A 24,335-nucleotide genomic window follows, 5' to 3' on the forward strand; every position below is an offset into this window, starting at 1 on the left:
AGGCACGTGTTGTTGCACAGTCACCCCAACAAATTTTTTTCTGTGGGAATTAAGGCTCTCTGCAAATGCTGGTCAACTTAAAGTGAGCAAGGGGGATATTACTGGAGGAAAAAGTGATACAAATATGTATCACATATGCATTTTGAACAACATTTAAAACAAATAAATATGGTTTTCATTTAACTGGTCATCATAGCAAGAGAAAAAGAAAACCTACCAGCTCTTTGAGCATGAGAAAGAGAACATAACTACGATCTTCAATGGTTCATAACTTTTAACACCAATTGCCGAAAGAGGAAGGTGTGTAATTGTTTTCATTTGTATTTCTTTTCCTCACTCAAGTTTGTTCTTGAAAAGGCTTACATTGTGTAGATTTCATTCATATACATCACATTAGGTGTTTCAAAATGACTATCAGTGTTTTAAGGATTTGTAGCATTAACCACATTCAACTTACATAATTATAAACAAAAGAGCAACTCAAACAGTTTTTCTTACAAGCATTCAATATGAGCACCATTTGTGACATGGCACTCACTGAGTTGATAGACGAGTTCTTCCCAAATCTTTATCAGTGTGTCTGGAGAAACTGTTGCAACTGTTTCAATCCTGTTCCCTAAGGTGGGTAGATCAGTTGGTAGCAGTGACATATAAAAATGATCCTTCTGTGAATCCCCAAAGGTGAAAATCGCATGGCATTAGATCCGATGAATGTGGAAGCCTTGCAAAACAAACTCTTATCATCCAGCCCCTTGTGGCCAATCCAGCAGTTGAGTACAATGTTGTTTAACCAGTCATGTACTGAGTTAAGCCAATGAGGCTGCCAAATAAAGTTCTGTGGTTAAGCTTCATCCAATTGAGGAAAGAGCCATAGTTCTAGCATTTCAAGGTAAAAAACACCAGTTACAGTTGCTTTGCTGGAAAAGAAGTGGCCCAAAAACCTTCTGCTGGGGTTCGATACAAAAACATTCAACTCAGGGGAGTCTCACTGCAACTTTACCAGGTTGTTGGGTTTTGCATACCCCCAGATTGTGTGTGTTTACATTTCCACTTAGGTGAAATGTTGATTCATCAATCCAGAAAATGTTTTGCTGCAACATTTTTTTTTTTTTTTTTTTTTTGAAAGCTGGCACATAAACTGTGGTTTGTAGATTTAAGAGTTTGTAACAACTGCAAATGGTATGGATGTAGTCATAAGTATCTCCTTAAAAATCTCCACATAGATGTCTCTGGTATCGCTAATTCACAACTAGCCTTCTGAACTGATTTCTTGGGGCTACATGTGAAACAGTCTCTCAATCGTTCAACACATTTTTAAGTCACTCTTGGTCATCTCATACACTTTCCCTTTGCAAAAACAGGTATACAAACAAAGCAGTTTCATGTGATGTATTATTTATAATTGTAAGTCGAATATAATAAATACCACAAAATTATTTAGTCTCACCTGTGTGCTTTGGCAGTTTAGTTTTTGGTTTCTGTTCATTAATCAAATTCATTAGACACAGTTCTTGCATTTTTGTCAGTGTCTACAGTACAGTTTCATAGTGCTTGTTGATAGTTGTTTGTTTGTCTGTCTGTGTAGTGTAGTTAGTATGGATAGGGACTGTGAGTGCTGTATGCGGATGCGAGCTGAGTTGATGACACTTTGCTCCCAGCTCCAGGCTGTGTTGACTTCAGTTACACAGCTTGTAGCTGCAGTGGATGGAATCACTGTTGTGGAATGGCCTTGGGGATCGAACAGATGTCCAGCATGACCCATGTGACCACCAATCGGACTGCACTGGTGGCCAGCCCAGTTATTGCTCGCACTGAGGTTCACCCCTCACCCGTGGTTGAGTGGGAGGTTGCCTCGGAATGCAGTAGGCTAAGAAAGACATCCTGAGAGCCTGAACGTAAGGCCTCCCCAGTTAGTCTGACAAAAAGGTCCCAGGTGCTATCTGTGGCTGACAATGTCCCTCAGTCAGAAGCAGTCACCTGTCCTGTTTCAGAGGGCACCTCTCAGCCTGTAAGATCCAGGTAGTCACAATATTGGGGGCTCCAATGTTAGGTGAATTATGGGGGCCCTTAGGGACATTGCTGCCAAGGATGAGAAAAAAGCCAGTGTGCTCTCTGTGTGCATACCAGGTGGAGTCTTTCCAGACATGGAATGGGTCCTTATGGATACCATGAAGAGCACAGTGTGCAGCCAAGTGCAGGTGTTGGCTCATGTCGGTACCAATGGTGTGTGACACCTTGGATCAGAACAGTTGCTCTCTGGTTTTGAGCAGCTGACAAAAGCAGTAAAGGCTGACAGTCCAACATGAGAGAAGAGCTCACCATTTCAGCGTAGTCAGCAGAACCAATTATGGACTGCAGGAACAGAGCCAAGTCGAGGATCTGAATCAGAGGCTCATACAGCTCTGCAACTGTGGAGCTGCATATTCCTTGACTTACACCATTGGGTGGTGGGGTTTCAGGTTCCATTAAATAAGCCATGAGTCCATTACACACAGGAGGCATCTACATGGGTAGTGGGGACTGTGTGGTGTGGACTGGGTGGTTTTTTAGGTTAGAGGGCCTTGGGGAAAAACAGAAAGGACTTCAGTTTCAAAGGGTGCAGGTTGAACACAGGAAGAATGTAGATCTAGAAACCATCATTATAACAGTTTTAAATTATTGTAGCAATGTTGGGAAAGTACCAGAGCTTCAAGCACTAATAGAAAGCACTTATGCTCAAGTCATTATAGGCACTGAAAGCTGGCTAAAGCCAGAAATAAGTGCAGCTTAAACTGTTGGCGGTGGTGTGTTTGTTGTTGTGAGAAGTAGTTTATCTTGCAGCAAAATTGAAGTAGGTAGTTACTGTGAGTTAGTATGAGTAGAGGTCATTCTTGGCAACCAGAATAAAATAATATTTGGATCCTTTTACCGACCTTCCAGTGCTGAAAGGTTCAAAGAAGACTTGAGTCTAATTTTGAACACATACCTGACTCATACAATTATAGGTGGTGGTGACTTCAATTTATCCTCGATATGTTGGCAAAAATACATGTTTAAATCCAGACATACATAAAAAGCATCATCTGAAATTGTGCTAAGTGCATTCTCTGAAAATTATTTTGAGCAATTGGTTCATGAGCCCACTGGAATAGTAAATGCGCACTTGACCTCTTGGCAACAGATAATCTGTGCTATAACAAGCATCAAAATGGATAGAGTGATTAGTGAATACAGGGTTGTTGTAGTGAGGTCAAATACCGTAACTCCCAGATCCACTAAAAATAAACAAAAAATATATCTATTCACAAAAGCAGACAAAAATTCTGGAGAGACAATCCCCACTCCATCCACATTAACAATGTAAGCGCAGATCACATGTGGCTTGAATTCAAAGTAATAGTGTCAACTGCAATTGAGACATTTATACCAAATAAATTAACAAATGATGGAGCTGATCTCCCATGGTATACGAAACATGTCAGAACACTGTTGCAGAAACCACAAAAAATGCATGTCAAATTTAAACAAACTCAAAACCCCAAGGTTGGAAAACTTTTATAGAAGCTCGTAATTTAGCATGGATTCCAATGCGAGATGCTTATAATAGTTTTCACAACGAGACTTTGTCTTGAAACCTGGCAGAAAATCCAAGGAGATTCTGGTCACACATAAAATATGCCAGCAGCAAGACACAGTCAATACCTTCTCTGCGTGATAGCAATGGAAACAGTATTGATTACAGTGCTGTACACGGCCTTCCGAAATTCCTTCATCAAAGAAGACAAAGTAAATATTCCAGAATTTGAATGAAGAACAGTTGTCAATATGACTTAGAAATAGATATTCTTGGAACAGTGAAGTAGCTTAAATCACTTAATAAAAGCAAGTCTTCCAATCCAGGTTGTATACCAATCAGGTTCGTTTCAGAGTATACTGATGCAATAGCTCCATACTTAACAATCATATATAACTGCTCACTTGACAAAAGATCCATACCCGAAGAGTGGAAAGTTGCAGACAAAACATCAATATTCATGAAAAGAAATAGGAGTAATCCACCTAATTACAGGCCCATATCATTAACATCAATATGGTGCAGGATTTTGGAACATACACTCCTGGAAATGGAAAAAAGAACACATTGACACCGGTGTGTCAGACCCACCATACTTGCTCCGGACACTGCGAGAGGGCTGTACAAGCAATGATCACACGCACGGCACAGCAGACACACCAGGAACCGCGGTGTTGGCCGTCGAATGGCGCTAGCTGCGCAGCATTTGTGCACCGCCGCCATCAGTGTCAGCCAGTTTGCCATGGCATACGGAGCTCCATCGCAGTCTTTAACACTGGTAGCATGCCGCGACAGCGTGGACGTGAACCGTATGTGCAGTTGACGGACTTTGAGCGAGGGCGTATAGTGGGCATGCGGGAGGCCGGGTGGACGTACCGCCGAATTGCTCAACACGTGGGGCGTGAGGTCTCCACAGTACATCGATGTTGTCGCCAGTGGTCGGCGGAAGGTGCACGTGCCCGTCGACCTGGAACCGGACCGCAGCGACGCACGGATGCACGCCAAGACCGTAGGATCCTACGCAGTGCCGTAGGGGACCGCACCGCCACTTCCCAGCAAATTAGGGACACTGTTGCTCCTGGGGTATCGGCGAGGACCATTCGCAACCGTCTCCATGAAGCTGGGCTACGGTCCCGCACACCGTTAGGCCGTCTTCCGCTCACGCCCCAACATCGTGCAGCCCGCCTCCAGTGGTGTCGCGACAGGCGTGAATGGAGGGACGAATGGAGACGTGTCGTCTTCAGCGATGAGAGTCGCTTCTGCCTTGGTGCCAATGATGGTCGTATGCGTGTTTGGCGCCGTGCAGGTGAGCGCCACAATCAGGACTGCATACGACCGAGGCACACAGGGCCAACACCCGGCATCATGGTGTGGGGAGCGATCTCCTACACTGGCCGTACACCACTGGTGATCGTCGAGGGGACACTGAATAGTGCACAGTACATCCAAACCGTCATCGAACCCATCGTTCTACCATTCCTAGACCGGCAAGGGAACTTGCTGTTCCAACAGGACAATGCACGTCCGCATGTATCCTGTGCCACCCAACGTGCTCTAGAAGGTGTAAGTCAACTACCCTGGCCAGCAAGATTTCCGGATCTGTCCCCCATTGAGCATGTTTGGGACTGGATGAAGCGTCGTCTCATGCGGTCTGCACGTCCAGCACGAACGCTGGTCCAACTGAGGTGCCAGGTGGAAATGGCATGGCAAGCCGTTCCACAGGACTACATCCAGCATCTCTACGATCGTCTCCATGGGAGAATAGCAGCCTGCATTGCTGCGAAAGGTGGATATACACTGTACTAGTGCCGACATTGTGCATGCTCTGTTGCCTGTGTCTATGTGCCTGTGGTTCTGTCAGTGTGATCATGTGATGTATCTGACCCCAGGAATGTGTCAATAAAGTTTCCCCTTCCTGGGACAATGAATTCACGGTGTTCTTATTTCAGTTTCCAGGAGTGTACATTATGTTTGAACATCATGGATTATGTTGAGGAAAATGATCTATTAACACTTAGTCAACATGGATTTAGAAAACGTAGTTCTCGTGAAACACGACTAGCTCTTTACTCACATGAACAGTTGAGTGCTATCGATGAAGGATTTCAAATTGATTCCATATTTCTAGAATTCCAGAAGGCTTTTGACACCATACCTCACAAGCAGCTTGTAATCAAATTGTGTGCTTATGGAATATCATCCAAGTTATGCAATTGGATTCATGATTTCCTGTCAGAGAGGTCACAGTTTGTAGTGATTTACAGAAGTCAGCAAGTAAAACAGAAATGATTTCTGGCATTCCCCAAGGTAGTATTATAGACCCTCTACGTACCTTATCTATATAAACTACTTAGGAGACAATCTGAGCAGCCATCTTCAGTTGTTTGTAGACAATGCTCTAGTTTATTATCTAATAAAGTCATTGTTTAATATTTTTTTTGTGGGATCTAAAATTTAAAAACCTCTCTCACACTGGCCTGATTTAGCTTCACTGATCAGGATAGTAAAAACATGCGTATGTTAAGGGAATTTTCATTCACAAAGCAGGCTTATCACATTCACACAGTTCAATACTGTTCTATCCTGATTAAATTGAGCTTAACTTAAATTCCATATGGCAGTGAAGCCATTTCGAAGTCTCGGTGCGACGAAAATTGTCAGTCGATCTCCTGAAAACATTTGTAATAATTATTAACTTTCGGTGATCACATGGGGAAGACCGGAGATCTGCTGGTATGACCGTGTTAGCCTAGTTATTTGAAGTAACTGGATATCTTGAGCATACAAAACAGCAGGTTCATCCAGTGTAAATCAGATGTTCCCCACTGATCCCGTGCAACACAGCGTAGTAAGCAGACACTGTCAATAATAATCAGTTAAATAATATGCGAACACACTTACTTTAGTTTAGTTCATGTATTAAATTCCTTCTCATACAGAATCTCATCAAGATGGCGACTAGCTCAACAATACATACATATGCATCCTCCTTCTTTCACGACTAATCGGCAAGCATTCCTTCATTCTTTTCATAAGAGAAAACACAGATAGCAGAGAAGCTATTCCATGGAGTAAATGGATGCTCCAAGGAATAATTGGGCTTGAAACTACTTTGCATTGATAATTGGTAAGATAAGAAGAGATATTTCGAGATATGTACTGAGTTATATAATTTATAAAATTTCTGAAAATATCACGGAGAGACTGCTGCAAGAGACATTACAATTGGAAGATCAAGACCAATTGCAAAATGACTCAGGTACAATATCTGTATGGTGCAAAAATTGGCGCTTGAGGCTAAATAATGAAAAGTGTGAGGTCATCCACATGAGTGCTAAAACGAATCCATTAAACTACCATTACATGATAAATCAATCAAGTCTAAATGCCATAAATTCAACTAAATATCTAGTAATTACAATTACAAATAACTTAAATTGGAAATAACACACAGAAAATGTCATGGGGAAGGCGAGCCAAGAACTATGTTTTATTGGTGGAACATTTAGAAGATGCAACAGATCTACTAAAGAGACTGCCTACACTAACAATTGTACGTCCTCCTTTGGAGTATTGCAGCGTGGTTTGGGATCCTTACAATATAGGATTAACAAAGGACATTGAGAAAATTCAAAGAAGAGCAGCCTGTTGTATATTATCAAGAAATAAGGAAGAGAGTGTCATGGACATGATACAGGATTTGGGGTGGACATAATTAAAACAAAGGCATTTCTCATTGTGGCAGGATTTCAATTGCCAATTTTCTCCTCTGAATGTTAAATATTTTGTCGATGTTGACTTACATAGGGAGAGATGATCATCGTAATAAAAGAAGGGAAATCATAGCTCGCATGGAGAGATACACGTGCTCGTATTTGTGGAGTAGCTATGTACATATAGACCTTAAGATACCAATACTTACCTTGAAACAACAGGTATTTTTTCTGCATAGGGGAGTATTTCAATACAAATAAACTTTGTTTAATGAACATTTGATGAACAGTGAGCTTATGAAAATAAATTTCAGATGTATGTAAAATTCTTAATATTTCTCACTTCACTCTAAAAATGATTTCCACAAAACATATTATAGATACATCATGTGCAAATTTGTCATGCCATAAGTGAGTTTGTTAAATTCTAAAGCAAAACAATAGAATATTAGCAAAAATTACATATTTAGTTGCTGTCAAAAATATTGCCTTGAACGATACTGATGGAAATTTCTATCTTTTAATACTCATGCAAAATAAGTCATACCTGCCCATGCATTCCAGTGTTGCCTCAGTAATATCATAAGTAGGTAAAACAATATCCATTGTATCGTCAGAACCACACCAAGAAAATACTGGCACTTTTGGACCCTTTTCAGTGCTGACAAGTGGCCAGTCTCCTAGGTTCATAAAAAATTCCAGATCTGGAAGAACTACTTTACGTGCCAATGATAATAATATGGCATCCATGAACATCTTGAAACCAACATATTTGCCATAACATTTTCTGTATATCTAAAACAACAACAAAAATCTAAAAATACTAGGTTCCATTATTTCATGTACCTTGCTTAAAAAGGAAGAAATAGCAATACCTCATTATCTTTAATAACATAGTTACAGAGGCTAGTGCTGCCTGGACTGTCATACTTTTTAAGAATGCTTCTTCTGACTTCAGTGAGATTCACATTAGGAAATGGCTTAAGATCTTCTGTAATCTGTTCATATTCTCTTTGACAGCCAAACTTGGTTAACCACTCAGAAATAGATTCAACTGGACAGTAACAGTCCTCAGCAAAGATGGGTCCTGGGGAAAAGACATTCATGTTCTTATTTTCTTCCTTTTTATGACAGAAATACCATATACAAAAGCATAGCTGTTCTCCTCATACACTGCATTTAGCCTCTCATTGGCAATGACACAGTTCAAAATATTAATCACCACGGACACTACTTTCAGCAGTATTCGAAACGCTTCATGTCAGAGAGAGAATGGAATGATATGAAAAGAATAATAATAGTCAAAACATAGAGAAGGCACTTAAAGCCAGATGGGCACACTGAAAAAAGACTGCTAGATATTATTTAGCTTTTGGAGTAAGTACTTAATCAGACACAGACATAACACACAAATATTCACATTTGCATAAGTCACTCATGGCCACTGTCCTCTCTGGACACCAATACACAATGAAGAGAGACACTTTGGTAAAGTAAACACACAGTGATCCTTCATGAGAAAACTAAATGGAGGATTGTAATTGGAAACTGTATCAGTCTTTTTCTCTCATCAATCAATTAAATTTCATTCTGCCACTATCTCTTTGTTGTTCTTCTAACACCACACAGTCTCTCCTGACTCTCAAGCAAAAGTAATACCATTGGCAGGAAAGATATTGCAGAGAAAGGCTTACCCAGAAAATGAGAATTGGTTGCAAGAGGAACTGCACCCTGTAACATTAGAGATACAGAATGTTTCCTATTCTTGGTGTTTTCTATATTAAACATACACCCATCGCACATAATGTAACCCTAAAGGATCAAATGAAAATAAAACCAAATTAAATTGTTGAAGAAGTCTCTCATTATATAGGAATATAAATAGAATGATATGGAATGAAACTCTTCCTGTCAAAAGGGCAACTTGTGTAGCCTCAGTGACTACTGCAGCAGAATTGTCTTGGAAGACCTGACACAAAACCCAAAGAAATTCTGGTCATATGTAATGTTGCAGATCTCTCAAACACAAAACTGTGACCTTTTAAATAGAAGAAAGCATAGGTTACACCTCTACGCAGAAGGGTAGCGAAAGTGGTTTACGAAGCTGCCATCCAATATCTTTGAGACAAATCTGTTACAGAACCTTAGAACATTTTCTGAGTTCAAATAAAATGAGGCATTTTGAATAGAATGACCTCCTCCATGACAACTGACACTGTTTTGAAAACAATGATCACATGAAACCCAACTTGCACTTTTCTCACAAGGCATCCTGAAATCCATGGATCACGGCATTCTGGTACATACAATATTTCTTGACTTCCAAAATGCACGTCACTCAGTACCATGCTGATCTTTGTTAACAGAAGTGAGATCAAATGGCAAAGGATTTCTTGGCACTGAACATGCAGCATCTTATCTAGGACGGAGAGTCATCAACAGACATAGGAGGGGCTACAGGCATATCCAGGGAAAATGTGTTGGGATCCTTTCTATTCATGCTATATATTACTCCCATGACACACAATATTAAAGTAATCTTAGACTTTTTTTTACAGGTGATACAGTTACTTATAATAAAGTATCACATGAAGAAAATTTCAAAAATATTCATTCACACCTTGATAATATTTCAAAGTAGTGAAAAGATTAGGAACTTACTTCAAAAGACCATAAATTTGAACCTGATTGGTTACTCTGTTATCATACATATAAAACACAGTATATATGTGTATGTCTGGGATCTCCTCCCAAACCCCTGGATCGATTTCAGCCATATTTCGTCTTACCAGTATCAGTAATGTGAGGTTTATAAATTCCTAGCCCCAATAGGAGCAGAGACATGGGCAAAAACGTGTTCTTCCCAGCCCTTGGCATGTAGGCTGCCCTGCACAACTGTCATGTGGTGTGGGAACAGTATCAGCCAGTCAAATCAAATTGCTTTGCAGGGTAGCCTACATCTCGGGGGGCAAGGAACGGTTTTCCAGGCACTGACATGTAAGCTGCCCTGCATGACAGACGTGTTGTGTTGTGTTGTAGTAGCACTGGCCTGCTTTATTGGTCTCCTTTGCATGGCAGCCTGTATTTCAGGGACAAATAGATCATTTTTAAGCCTCAGATGTGTAGCCTGCCCTACATGACAAGCTTGTTGTGGAAGTAGCTGCTTTATTGAACTGCATTGCAAGGTTTACATGTGCCAATGAGTATGACTGGGGACAGGCTGAGATGGATAGAGGAGGGGATGGATAGAGGAGGGGATGGACAGAGTGAAGGTGAGGAGGAAATGGACAGAGAGAGGGGAGGAGGGGGAGATGCATGAGGAAGGTGGAAGGTGTACAGGGGCAGTGGGCAGGTAGAAAGGGAAGAGATGAAGGCAGAGATGGAAAGAGAGAGGTGGATGAAGATGTGGTCAGAGGGGGGGGGGGGTGAAAGATATGGTCAGAGGGAGGAAGTGGAGGAAATGGACAAAGATAGGGGGAGGAAGAGAGAGAGAGAGAGAGAGAGAGAGAGAGAGAGAGAGAGAGAGAGGTTGGAAGGTTGGGTGGACACACAGAGGGAGGAAAGGCAAAACAGAGAGAGGGAGGAGGAGGTATGTTCAATATAACTGTTGAATACATGAAGGGGCAAGCCTCGGGAAAAAGTCTAGTTCTTAAAATAAAGTAAAAATAGCAACAAGCCACTGTTAATAATGCTCTTTAATAAGAACAAATAAGCACAATTACAGTTCTGAACCAAGAGGTTCTTCATCTGGTGACTGTTTACATTTAAAACTACATATAGCTTATGCTGTATGTATGATGTTTGCTATTTTCATTGTGGTAGTGCTGCCATTGCTCCATTATATTCAATTGTTTCCAATTGGAGAAACTAATTTCAATTTGCTCGGGACAGTTTAGATGTACCATTGCCCCAGAAATTATTACAAAAGTGCAAAAAATGGTCAAGGGGGAATGCTGACTGAAAGTGTGAGAAATTGCTGTAAGAACTTCATGTGAATGGGCATTCACATTTTAATAGTCAAACTGGATATAGCAAAATTATCTGCTAGATGGTTGCTGCAACTCTTAACGCACAATCAGAAACACTTCAGAATGGGAATGTCTGAACAACATTTGACCTGTTTACAGAGCAAATAATACAACTTTTTGCACCAGTTTGCGACCACAAATGAAACTCGACCACTATACTCTGGCCACAAAATGACAGTAAAAACAGTGGAAATATGTTGATTCAAAAAAAAAAAAAAAAAAAAAAAAAAAAGCGACACGGTTAGCCAGAAAGGTCATGGCATCAATTTTCTGGGATGCAAAATGGATTATGCTGTTAGTTATCTTCCCACTGGCCAAACAATTACAGGACGATATCACACTAACCTCCTGGACCAACTACAGCAAAAGATATGCAAAAAAGGCCAGGTTTGGAAAGGTAGAAAGTCATCTTTCATCAAGACAATGTCTGCCCACACACAAGTGCTGTTGCCATGGCAAAAATACATGAAATAAGATACAAATTGTTGCCAAACCTGCCTTATTCCTCTCATTTGGCTTCATCAGACTTTCATCTCTTCCCCAAAAACAAAATTTTCCTCAGTGACAGATTATCTTCAAACAAAGAAATGACAGCTGAAGTTGAAAGGTATTTTGTAGGCCTGGAGGAATCTAATTTTCGATATGACAACAAGGCATTGGAATATCGCTGGACCAAGTGCATTTGTGTACAGGAAGACTACATTGAAATATAAGAAAAGATCCACTGGGACAAGTCGTTCCTTTTTCCGATAACTTTTTCAACTTTTCAAACTACTGTTATACACACACAATCTTCCAATGATTTTAAGGGTGATTCACAAATAGTAATGTTTGCTGATGACACAAGCTTACCAATTAAGGTTCCAAACTCAACCTAAACAGGCAGAGCTCAGGGTTACAAGTGGTTCAGTGTTACAAGTTTAAATCTTAATCTCACAAATATTCATATTATGCAGATTCAAACAAGCAATAATGACCTGTCAGCTCCACAAGCAGACACTAAATGTCACAAGCCATATGAAACACAGTGCATAAAGTAATTCCTAGGGATCATGTGAGATAACAATTTAAAACAAAATCCATACACAGATAAACTAATCAAGATATCTGCTTCAGAGGTTTTGCCCTAAGAAGCTTTTGTCATTAGGTTGACCAAATGCAAAAGTGTGTTGGCTTATTTTGGATATTTTCATTTGCTGATGTGTACTTAAAGTAAATGAAGTGTTTATTTAGCAGATAGATATGAGCATATCTTGCAGAAGCCTTTAAACAAATTTGGAATATTCACGGTAAATGATAAAAGCCAATCAGTTGCAGAATAAAGATTTATTGAAATCCTTGACCACAGTTTCGGTATATCTAAATATACCTTCATCAGAAGCAAAAATACACCTGAACAGGAAGACACCTTCATTAGCAAAAAATTTAGCAACATAACAGAGATAGAACACTTATAGCTTTAAGTAACCATGAAAAATACCAAAGTATTACAAGCACAAAAACTTTTAGTCACTTACTAAAATCACATCCTGCAATGGAGATGCATAAAACAATTGTGCCAAAAGTGTTGTCAGTAGTTAAAATTAAAATATCACCTCCATCTGTACAGCATAAATATAAAGAGATGGTCAACGTGAACATGGCATCTGTCAGTACTCAGCCTGTGAACTAGCATGAAGAGGGTGTGGGAGCATTAGGGCAGACAATTTCACTGAGAGAGGGCACTTATCATATGCATGGGACACTCGTGCACATTAAAAGTGTCCTCTCTCAGTCAGATTGTCTGCCCTAGTGCTCCTGCACCCTCTTCACATTAGTCAACAGGCTAAGTACTGATATTTGCTGTGTTCACATTGACCATCTCTTAATAATTAAGCTGTACAGATGGAGGTGATATTTTAATTTTAACTACTGACAACACCTTTGGCACGATTGTTTTATGCATCTCCACTGCAGGATGTGATTTTAGTAAGTGACTAAAGCTTCCTGGCATATTAAAACTGTGTGCCGGACCAAGACTCAAACTTGGGAACTTTGTCTTTCGCGGCCAAGTGCTCTACCATCTGAGCTACACAAGCACAACTCAAGCCCCATCCTCACAGCTTTACTTCTGCCAATACCTCATTTCCTACCTTCCAAACTTTACAGAAGCTCTCCTGTGTACCTTGCAGGACTAGCACTCCTGAAAGAAAGGATATTGCAGAGACTGGGGGATGTTTCTAGAATGAGATTTTCACTCTGCAGTGGAGTGTGTGCTGATATGAAACTTCCTGGCAGATTAAAACTGTGTGCTGGACCGAGACTCTGTTCTGGAAACATCCCCCAGGCTGTGGCTAAGCCATGTCTCCGCAGTATCCTTTCTTTCAGGAGTGCTAGTCCTGCAAGTTACACAGGAGAGCTTCTGCAAAGTTTGAAAGGTAGGAGACAAGGTACTGGCAGAAGTAAAGCTGTGAGGACGGGGTGTGAGTCACGTTTGGGTAGCTCAGATGGTAGAGCACTTGCCCGTGAAAGGCAAAGTTCCCGAGTTCGAGTCTTGGTCCGGCACACAGTTTTAATCTGCCAGGAAGTTTCATATCAGCGCACACTCCACTGCAGAGTGAAAATCTCATTCAAGTGACTAAAAGTTTTTGTGCTTGTAATTCTTTGGTATTTTTCATGATTACTTAAGTCTTATAAGTGTTCTATCTGAATTATGTTGCTAAGGTTTTTGCTAATGAAGGTGTCTTCCTGTTCAGGCGTATTTTTGCTTCTGATGAAGGTATATTTAGATATACTGAAACCATGGCCAAGGATTTTAATAAATATTTATTCTGCAACTGGTTGGCTGCTATCATTTACCGTGAAGATTTTCAACAGTTGCTGCTTCAGCTATGTTTAAAATTTTGAAATTTTGGAATTGTTACACTAACTTTCCAATATATCTATTTCTTGCTTCTTCTTTTTTACACAATCACAATACAAGACACAAATATAAATTTCACATGGATTTTGCCTCCTTGTCTAGGGTTCAGAATGGATTTATGTACTTCCTTGAAAATTTACTTAACATATTCTTGTCTCACATAAAGCATAAACTGGGGAATCCCCGCCAATTCAAAAGAAAATTAAAAATGTGCCTCTTCAGCTACTCTTTCTCTTTATTCAAGGATTGAAAAATCATGTTAGACGCATAGCAAGTAGCAATGTTTGTTGCAAAGTTGCATGACAAGTATTGAAGTACATTAAAAAGTACTCTGTATTTACAAATCCTGACAAATATTTTGTTTGAAATATACCACTGTAATCAAGTAAATATCAAGCTATCAATAGCAGATAAACAGCAGCTACCTAGCATAACAGAGACGACAGCAGCAGCTCCCCCCCCCCCCCCTCCCTCCCTCGCCACTACCCATACAAAGTAGCAGCTTTTGTTTTAATTCCGTTGATTATGTCATTGGCATAAGACAAGCATGAATAGCTTTTACCAGTATAGTGATAGCTTATTGTTGATACAGTATACAGATTAAGTTTCTTTGTCTTTTGTTAATATACATCTTGATGCATTCCACAACCCTGAAGGTTCTCCTTGTTGATGGAATCTATAGAACTTATAAATGAATGACTTCTTTAGTGCTTCTTTTTTAAATAACTGACATTATTATTCTTGTTTCCAGGAGAAGAATTAACACTTTTTACTGATATGGATTACCGCACTGAATACAAATATGGAGGCATTTAAACAGTTTCCTTGGTAAAGCTTTGTCATCGACAATGAAACTATATCATGTGGTATGTGTTTGCTGTTTTTAACTAAAGTTTCTGATATACTTACCATTCTGCCTCTTCTCGCTCCTCCCCCCCCCCCCTTCCCCCCCCCCCCCCCCCTCTGCCCCCTAAACACTGGATATTCAGGAAATTCTGCCACCTTAGGCCCTCTGCTTCATAAAATATCTCAAAAATTATGGATCCATGTGACACACTGCCTACACTATCCTAGATGAAAACAGAGCTTAGTGTCTGTTTGAATAAATTTCCATCTAGACAGTTTTTTGATTAAAACAATGTAAAATCTGGAATGAAATACGAAATTTTCTTTGTTTACTTCGTGATCAGCACACTCACATGTAACTAGTTCCTGTAGTTCGCTGTGGTTTATATTTAATAAATTATTGATGCCTTACACAAGAATGTGGCTTGGTGGACTAGTGAGTAAGTTAGAAAAGGTATGGCATTCAACTCCTCTTAAGATTTTTCCTGTCACAGAGTGCTTCTTTCACTGCTAACAGTGATTTGTTAATGATAAAAATGCCCAATTTCACTAAGGCTTGGAGACAGCACCAAACTGCATGTCTCTCTTTAACTGACAGAACAAGTCAGTTCTAAGGCTATAGAAAGACAAGGGTATTCCACTCCTATTACAACCATCCCGCCCCCAGTGGCTGAGTGGTCAGTGTGACACAATGTCAATCCTAAGGGCCTGCGTTTGATTCCCGGCTGGGTCAGAGATTTTCTCCACTCCCCATCGACGCACAAGTCACCGACGTGGAGTCAAATCGAAAGACTTGCACTCAGCGAACGGTCTACACGATGGGAGGCCCTAGTCACATGACATTTACATTTTAATACAACCATGTCTGATAAAGCATTGTGGTGTTCAAAACAACCTGCAGACAGCAGACAGCATTACTTATTTTTAGAATAACAAATATACAGCAAAAATTCTTCTTGGCCTTAGCAATTACACTACCAACTCAACTGACTCTACACTTGCCAATACTTCCTCTTATCGTCCTCTTCCTCCCTAGGCCAACATTAAGATTGTACCATGATTGCTACCACTACTGAATGTGGTTCTCACTGATGTGAATACATAGTCCTCTCTTGTTTGTCGTACTAATAAATAAGTGAACAAAGCAAAGACTCAGGGCTTAGAAGAGTGTAGTCAACTCAGTAGCAATATAGCTTGTCACTGACCCTACTTGATCCTTCAGCCTTCATACTGAAAGTTCAGATGGAAAATTTATTGTGGTTATGTGTATATGAGTTGCCAATACTACAATGTTCAAATTGATGGAATGTTAATTTGATGGCAAAATTTTTGTCCTAATTAAAACAAAAACACAAGGAACAAAATGTTGAAGAATTCTGCACTTACACTAAGTATATGCAACAAATATAATGAAAACTGGTACAATCACAAATGATAGTGAATTTATATAAGACTGTTTTGTAAATTAATGTGACAGTGATCTTTTCAAGTTTTCCATCTGTTCTATGATCCTGCTGAATGCTGTTGAAGATCCAAATCTGACTGATATAACAATGAAAATAATCAGTTATTGATAATAGAACGTAAATGGACAGATAAAAAACCTACTCACCAAGTGGTAGCAAGGGAACACATACACAACAGGATTAAACTTTCACAAGCTTTCGGAGCCAATGGCTCCTTCTGGCAGGAGAGTTGAAGGGGAAGGAAGAGGGGTGAAGGAAAATGACTGGAGATATTTAGGAAAAGGGGTACAGTTTAGAAAAGTCACCCAGGGAAGACTTACCAGACAGGATGAGAAGTAAAGACTGATTGTTGCGGACTGCAGCAGATGAGATTTGAAAACCTGAGAGCTTAAAGGTAGAAGGTAGGGTAATATGCAAGACAGAGATTAATACTAAAACATCATGCACAAGCTAGTGAGAGTGAAAAGTTTACTGCAGTGTATAACAATGAAAACAATCAATTATTTATAAAATTATTTTTTGGATAGATTAAAAATCTACTCAGAAAGTGGCGGCAGAACACACACATAAAAAACTGTAGTGGCTGGCAACCTTTCAGAGCCCGTCGCTCATTCTTCAGGCAGAACGGTTGGAGGGGAAGGAAGAAGGATGAAGGAAAAGGACTGGAGAGGTCTAGGAAAAGGGGCAGATTTTGGGAAAGTCACACAGAACTGCAGGTCAGGGGAGACTTACCATATAGGATGAGAAGGAAAAACTGATCGTTGGGAACTGGATCGGACGAGATTTGAAAATCTGAGAGGTTAAAAGTGGAAGACAGGGTATTATGCAAGACGAAGATTACTACTAAAACATTGTGCACAAATTAATAAGAGTGGGAAGCTAAATGCATTGTACATAACACAGGTGTAAGGGGAGGGCAGTGAAAAATAAGACGGTAAAGACAATGAAAGATGTAGAAAACTAATACGGAGTGAAGCAAAGTGTAGTTACAATGTAGAAAAGCTGAGATGGAAGAAATCAATGTAAATTAAGGCCAGGTGGGTGGCAAGAACCAAGGACATGTTGTAGTGCTAGTTCCCACCTGCAGAGTTCTGAGAAACTGGTGTCTGGGGGAAGAATCCAGATGGTGCACGTGGTGAAACAGGGTGCTGAGGTCACAAATGTCACGTTGTACAGCATGCTCTGCAACAGGATATTGCAAGTTGCCAGTATACACCCTCTGCCTATGCCCATTCATCCTTATTGATAACTTGTTGGTAGTAATGCCGAAGTAAAAGGCTGAACAGTGTTTACATAACAGCTGATATATGATGTGTCGTTACACAGCTGGCTCTCCCTTTGGTAGTATATGTTTTGCCAGTTACAGGGCTGCTTGGTGGTGGTAGGAGGGTGTATAGGGCAAGTCTTGCATGGGGGATGGTCACAGGGGTAGGAGCCATAGGGCAGGGAGATGGGTGCAGAAGGAGCATAATGTCTGACAAGGATATTGCAGAGATTGGGAGGGTGACAAAAAGCTATTCTAGGTGCAGTGGGCAAAATCTCAGACAGAATGGATCTCATTTCAGGGCAGGATTTTAGAAATTCATGGCCTTGTTGAAGTAGCTGATTGACACATTCAAGACCATTATAATACTGGATGACAAGTGGTGTGCTCCAAAGTTGTATTTTGGAGGGAACAACAGTACCAGGCTTGGAAGTGATGGCCCGGGAACTCTGCTTTTGGACCAGACTGTTGGGATAATTATGTCCAGTGAAGGCTGAAGTGAGAGTGGTGGTGTATTGCTGTAAAGAGCCTGCATCTGAACTAATATAGTTGCCTCAAATGTCAAGGCTGTATGAAAGGGGACATTTGACATGGAAACAATGGGAACTGTCAAAATGTAAGTACTGTTGTTTGTTAGTGGGTTTGATGTGGACAGAAATGTGTAGCTGGCCTTTGGTGAGGATGAGATCAACATCATGGAAAGTGGCATGGGATTTGGAATAGGACCATGTGAAACTTAACTGGTCCCAGGAATTTTAACAGATGATTCCATACAGAATACGGTGCTGTTCCCAACAATCAGGCTTTCCTTCTCATCCCCTCTGGTAAGTCTCACCTGACCTGGGGTTCTGGGTGACTTTTATAAACTGTACCCCTTTCCCTAAAGCTCTCCAATCCTTTTCTTTCACCCCTCTTCCATCCCCTTCAACTCTTCCACCAGAAGGAGGAGCCATTGGCTCTAAAAGCTTGTGAAAGTTAAACCCTTTTGTGTATGTGTTCCCCTGCTGCCACGTGGTGAATAGATTTTTTTAATTTTCCAATTTACATTAAAAATACTGAAACATTTCAGATTATGGTACAAATGTAACTAGAGGACCAATACTTGACTGGAAACTAAACAATTTACAACAGGAACAAGTTTCAGCAATAAAATTATCATTGTATGAAGCAGAAAATACATGTAAAATTGTTGACATATACTTAACTGGAAACTAAGCAACTTACAATAGGAACAAGTTTCAGCAATAAAATTACCATTGTATGAAGCAGAATATACATGTAAAATTGTTGACATATGGTCAAGATGCAAAATGAGTTTTTACAAACTGGCTTGAGGTTAACCTCAATCCAATACATTAGCATGTTTGAAATTTTTTGGAGTTAATAGCTATGATCATGTGGCCACAATGCTAGATGAAATTCATAGAGAATTCATTTTAGACCCAATTGATTGCAGCAGTGTCTAATAACAGTAACAATTTTGCAAAAGCTTTTACAGAATCTGATGTGTCCAATAGTAGTCCAATGAAGTCAGAGGAAGAGGAATACATGAATGCTGAGGACAATGCCAGTGACTTTGGTGAAGATGATCATCTAGAAGTATCACAGAAATTTCCAATCTGGTACAACATAGATATCACTGGATATTACATCCAATTACCATCACATTTTCCATACAATGTACATGCATGAAATTTGTTTGCTATGAATGAAGCTAATCGTGTCCTTCAGAATCTTGATTAATTTAAAAAACACATAGCATTAACAAAAAAAATTTTTAAAACTACAGAACTGTAATTTTTGTGGAATGCTACTGGTTATCCAAAGTCATTAAAGATAGAACGAAATTTTCACTCTGCAGTGGAGTATGCCCTGATATGAAACTTCCTGGCAGATTAAAACTGTGTGCCAGACCAAGACTCAAACTCGGGACCTTTGCCTTTCACGGGCAAGTGCTCTACCATCTGAGCGACCCAAGCACGACTCACAAGCTGTCCTCACAGCTCTAATTCTGCCAGTACCTCGTCTCCTACCTTCCTAACTTCACAGAAGCTCTCCTGCGAACCTTGCAGAACTAGCACTCCTGGAAGAAAGGATACTGCAGAGACATGGCTTTGCCACAGCCTGGGGGATGTTTCCAGAATGAAATTTTCACTCTGCAGCAGAGTGTGTGCTGATATGAAACTTACTCTATTTTCATATTGGCCACTAAAGCAAATCTTGCGAAATCATTTAAATTTTCTGTACTGATGTCTGAAAAGGATTTATTCTGAAAACTATCCCAGAAGCAGTAGAAAGTACAATAAGAAAACTGATGAGCACAATATACGAAGTATGCCTTACTTTTTTGTCAGATATCCTTTGTTGCAGGGGCAACAGTCTGGATGATTGACTGATCTGGCCTTGTAATACTAACCAAAATGACCTTGCTGTGCTGGTACTGTGAACGGCTGAAAGCAAGGGGAAACTACAGCCGTAATTTTTCCCGAGGGCATGCAGCTTTACTGTATGGTTAAATGATGAAGGCATCCTCTTGGGTAAAATATTCCGGAGGTAAAATAGATCCCCATTCGGATCTCTGGGCGGAGACTACTCAAGAGGACGTCGTTATCAGGAGAAAGAAAACTGGCGTTCTGCGGATCGGAGCGTGGAATGTCAGATCCCTTAATCGGGCAGGTAGGTTAGAAAATTTAAAAAGGGAAATGGATAGGTTAAAGTTAGATATAGTGGGGATTAGTTTGAATTAGTGAAGTTCGGTGGCGGGAGGAACAAGACTTTTGGTCAGGTGAATACAGGGCTATAAATACAAAATCAAATAGGGGTAATGCAGGAGTAGGTTTAATAATGAACAAAAAGATAGGACTGTGGGTAAGCTACTACAAACAGCATAGTGAACGCATTATTGTGGCCAAGATAGACACGAAGCCCACACCTACTACAGTAGTACAAGTTTATATGCCAACTAGCTCTGCAGATGATGAAGAAATTGATGAAATGTATGATGAAATAAGAGAAATTATTCAGATAGTGAAGGGAGACGAAAATTTAATAGTCATGGGTGACTGGAATTTGAGAGTAGGAAAAGGGAGAGAAGGAAACATAGTAGGTGAATATGGATTGGGGGAAAGAAATGAAAGAGGAAGCCGTCTGGTAGAATTTTGCACAGAGCATAACTTAATCATAGCTAACACTTGGTTCAAGAACCATAAAAGAAGGTTGTACACATGGAAGAATCCTGAAAATACTAGAAGGTATCAGATAGATTATATAATGGTAAGACAGAGATTTAGGAACCAGGTATTAAATTGTAAGACATTTCCAGAGGCAGATGTGGACTCTGACCACAATCTATTGATTATGAACTGTAGATTAAAACTGAAGAAACTGCAAAAAGGTGGGAATTTAAGGAGATGGGATCTGGATAAACTGAAAGAACCAGAGGTTCTACAGAGTTTCAGGGAGAGCATAAAGGAACAATTGACAGGAATGGAGGAAAGAAATACAGTAGAAGCAGAATGGGTAGCTTTGAGGAATGAAATAGTGAAGGCAGCAGAGGATCAAGTAGGTAAAAAGACAAGGGCTAGTAGAAATCCTTGGGTAACAGAAGAGATACTGAATTTAATTGATGAAAGGAGAAAATACAAAAATGCAGTAAGTGAAGCAGGCAAAAAGGAATACAAACGTCTCAAAAATGAGAGCGACAGGAAGCGCAAAATGTCTAAGCAGGGATGGCTAGAGGACAAATGTAAGGATGTAGAGGCTTATCTCACTAGGGGTAAGATAGATACTGCCTACAGGAAAATTAAAGAGACCTTTGGAGAAAAGAGAACCACTTGTATGAATATCCAGAGCTCAGATGGAAACCCAGTTCTAAGCAAAGAAGGGAAAGCAGAAAGGTGGAAGGAGTATATAGAGGGTCTATACAAGGGCGATGTTATTGAGGACAATATAATGGAAATGGAAGAGGAGGTAGAAGAAGATGAAATGGGAGATACGATACTGCGTGAAGAATTTGACAGAGCACTGAAAGACCTGAGTCGAAACAAGGCCCCGGGAGTAGACAACATTCCATTAGAACTACTGACGGCCTTGGGAGAGCCAGTCCTGACAAAACTCTACCATCTGGTGAGCAAGATGTATGAGACAGGCGAAATACCCTCAGACTTCAAGAAGAATATAATAATTCCAATCCCAAAGAAAGCAGGTGCTGACAGATGTGAAAATTACCGAACAATCAGTTTAATAAGTCATGGATGCAAAATACTAACGTGAATTCTTTACAGACGAATGGAAAAACTGGTAGAAGCCGACCTCGGGGTAGATCAGTTTGGATTCTGTAGAAATATTGGAACACATGAGGCAATACTGACCCTACGACTTATCTTAGAAGCTAGATTAAGGAAAAGCAAAACTACGTTTCTAGCATTTGTAGACTTAGAGAAAGCTTTTGACAATGTTGACTGGAACACTCTCTTTCAAATTCTAAAGGTGGCAGAAGTAAAATACAGGGAACGAAAGGCTATTTACAATTTGTACAGAAACCAGATGGCAGTTATAAGAGTCGAGGGACATGAAAGGAAAGCAGTGGTTGGGAAGGGAGTGAGACAGGGTTGTAGCCTTTCCCCAATGTTATTCAATCTGTATATTGAGCAAGCAGTAAAGGATACAAAAGAAAAATTCGGAGTAGGTATTAAGATCCATGGAGAAGAAATAAGAACTTTGAGGTTCGCCGATGACATTGTAATTCTGTCAGAGACAGCAAAGGACTTGGAAGAGCAGTTGAGCGGAATGGACAGTGTCTTGAAAGGAGGATATAAGATTAACATCAACAAAAGCAAAACGAGGATAATGGAATGTAGTCGAATTAAGTCGGGTGATGCTGAGGGAATTAGATTAGGAAATGAGACACTTAAAGTAGAAAATGAGTTTTGCTATTTGGGGAGCAAAATAACTGATGATGGTCGAAGTAGAGAGGATATAAAATGTAGACTGGCAATGGCAAGGAAAGCATTTCTGAAGAAGAGAAATTTGTTAACATCGAGTATAGATATAAGTGTCAGGAAGTCGTTTCTGAAAGTATTTGTATGGAGTGTAGCCATGTATGGAAGTGAAACATGGACGATAAATAGTTTGGACATGAAGAGAATAGAAACTTTCAAAATGTGGTGCTACAGACAAATGCTGAAGATTAGATGGGTAGATCACATAACTAATGAGGAGGTATTGAATAGAATTGGGGAGAAGAGGAGTTTGTGGCACAACTTGACAAGAAGAAGGGACCGGTTGGTAGGACATGTTCTGAGGCATCAGGGAATCACAAATTTAGCATTGGAGGGCAGCGTGGAGGGTAAAAATTGTAGAGGGAGACTAAGAGATGAATACACTAAGCAGATTCAGAAGGATTTAGGTTGCAGTAAGTACTGGGAGATGAAGAGGCTTGCACAGGATAGAGTAGCATGGAGAGCAGCATCAAACCAGTCTCAGGACTGAAGACCACAACAACAACAATCATTCATGGCGTTATTCATAATATCCAAGTAACAGGTTTTATTTGTTACATTTCATACATATGCCAAAATTCCTATTTTGCTTTGACAGATCGGTCTGCCGCTGTGGTTGCCCCGGTTGCTGCCCGCAGTGGGGCTGAGCCCTCACCTGTGGTTGATTGGGAGGTCGTTCCAAGGCGTGGCAGGCAGCGAAAGATGTCCCTGGAGGCTGATCAGAAAGCCTCCCCGGTGTGTCTGACAAACAGGTTTCAGGTGCTGTCTCTCGCTGAGCCAGATGCAGCACCCTGCCCTGTTTCAGAGGATGATTCTCAGCCTTCAAGGTCCGGGCAATCGCAGAGGGTGGGCTTATTGGTAGTTGGGAGCTCCAATGTCAGGCGCGTAATGGGGCCCCTTAGGGATATGGCGGCTAAGGAGGGGAAGAACTCCAGTGTGCACTCCGTGTGCATTCCGGGTGGAGTCATTCCTGATGTGGAAAGGGTCCTTCCAGATGCCATGAAGAGCACAGGGTGCAACAAACTGCAGGTGGTGGCACATGTCGGCATTAATGATGTGTATCGCTTCGGATGTGAGGAAACTCTCTCTGGATTCCAGCGGCTATCTGATTTCGTGAAGGCTGCCAATCTTGCTTACAAGATGAAGGCAGTGCTCACCATCTGCAGCATCGTTGACAGAACCGACTGCGGATCTTTGGTGCAGAGCCAGGTGGAGGGTCTGAATCAGAGGCTCAGACGGTTTTGCGACCATGTTGGCTGCAGATTCCTTGACTTGCGCCATAGGGTAGTGGGGTTTTGGGTTCCGCTGAATAGGTCAGGAGTTCACTACACTCAGCTGGCGGCTACACAGGTAGCGGAGGCTGTGTGGCGTAGACTGGGCGCTTTTTTTTGGTTAGAAGGCCTCGGGAAAGTACGGGGTGGGCTGCAATCTCAAAGGGTGCATGGCAAATACAGGACGTGCTTGGATCAAGGAACAGTCAGAATTGTAGTTGTAAATTGTTGTAGTTGTGCTGGGAAAGTCCCTGAGCTTCAAGCGCTAATAGAAAGCACAGAAGCTGAAATT

At 40.7% G+C, this 24,335-nt stretch overlaps 1 protein-coding gene across 1 annotated transcript in view; it reads right to left on the minus strand.

Moving 5' to 3' along the window:
* LOC124775054 (protein O-glucosyltransferase 2-like) overlaps positions 1–24,335 on the minus strand; it is a 91,630-nt gene that overhangs the window by 23,368 nt on the left and 43,927 nt on the right. The window contains exons 3-4 of the mRNA XM_047249843.1: positions 8,142–8,353; positions 7,814–8,061 (exon numbers count right to left, since the gene is read on the minus strand). Coding sequence (XP_047105799.1) covers positions 7,814–8,061; positions 8,142–8,353 — 460 coding nt within the window. The remainder of the gene's footprint in view (positions 1–7,813; positions 8,062–8,141; positions 8,354–24,335) is intronic.

This window comes from Schistocerca piceifrons, chromosome 2 (assembly GCF_021461385.2).
Source record: "Schistocerca piceifrons isolate TAMUIC-IGC-003096 chromosome 2, iqSchPice1.1, whole genome shotgun sequence".
Lineage (NCBI taxonomy): Eukaryota > Metazoa > Arthropoda > Insecta > Orthoptera > Acrididae > Schistocerca > Schistocerca piceifrons.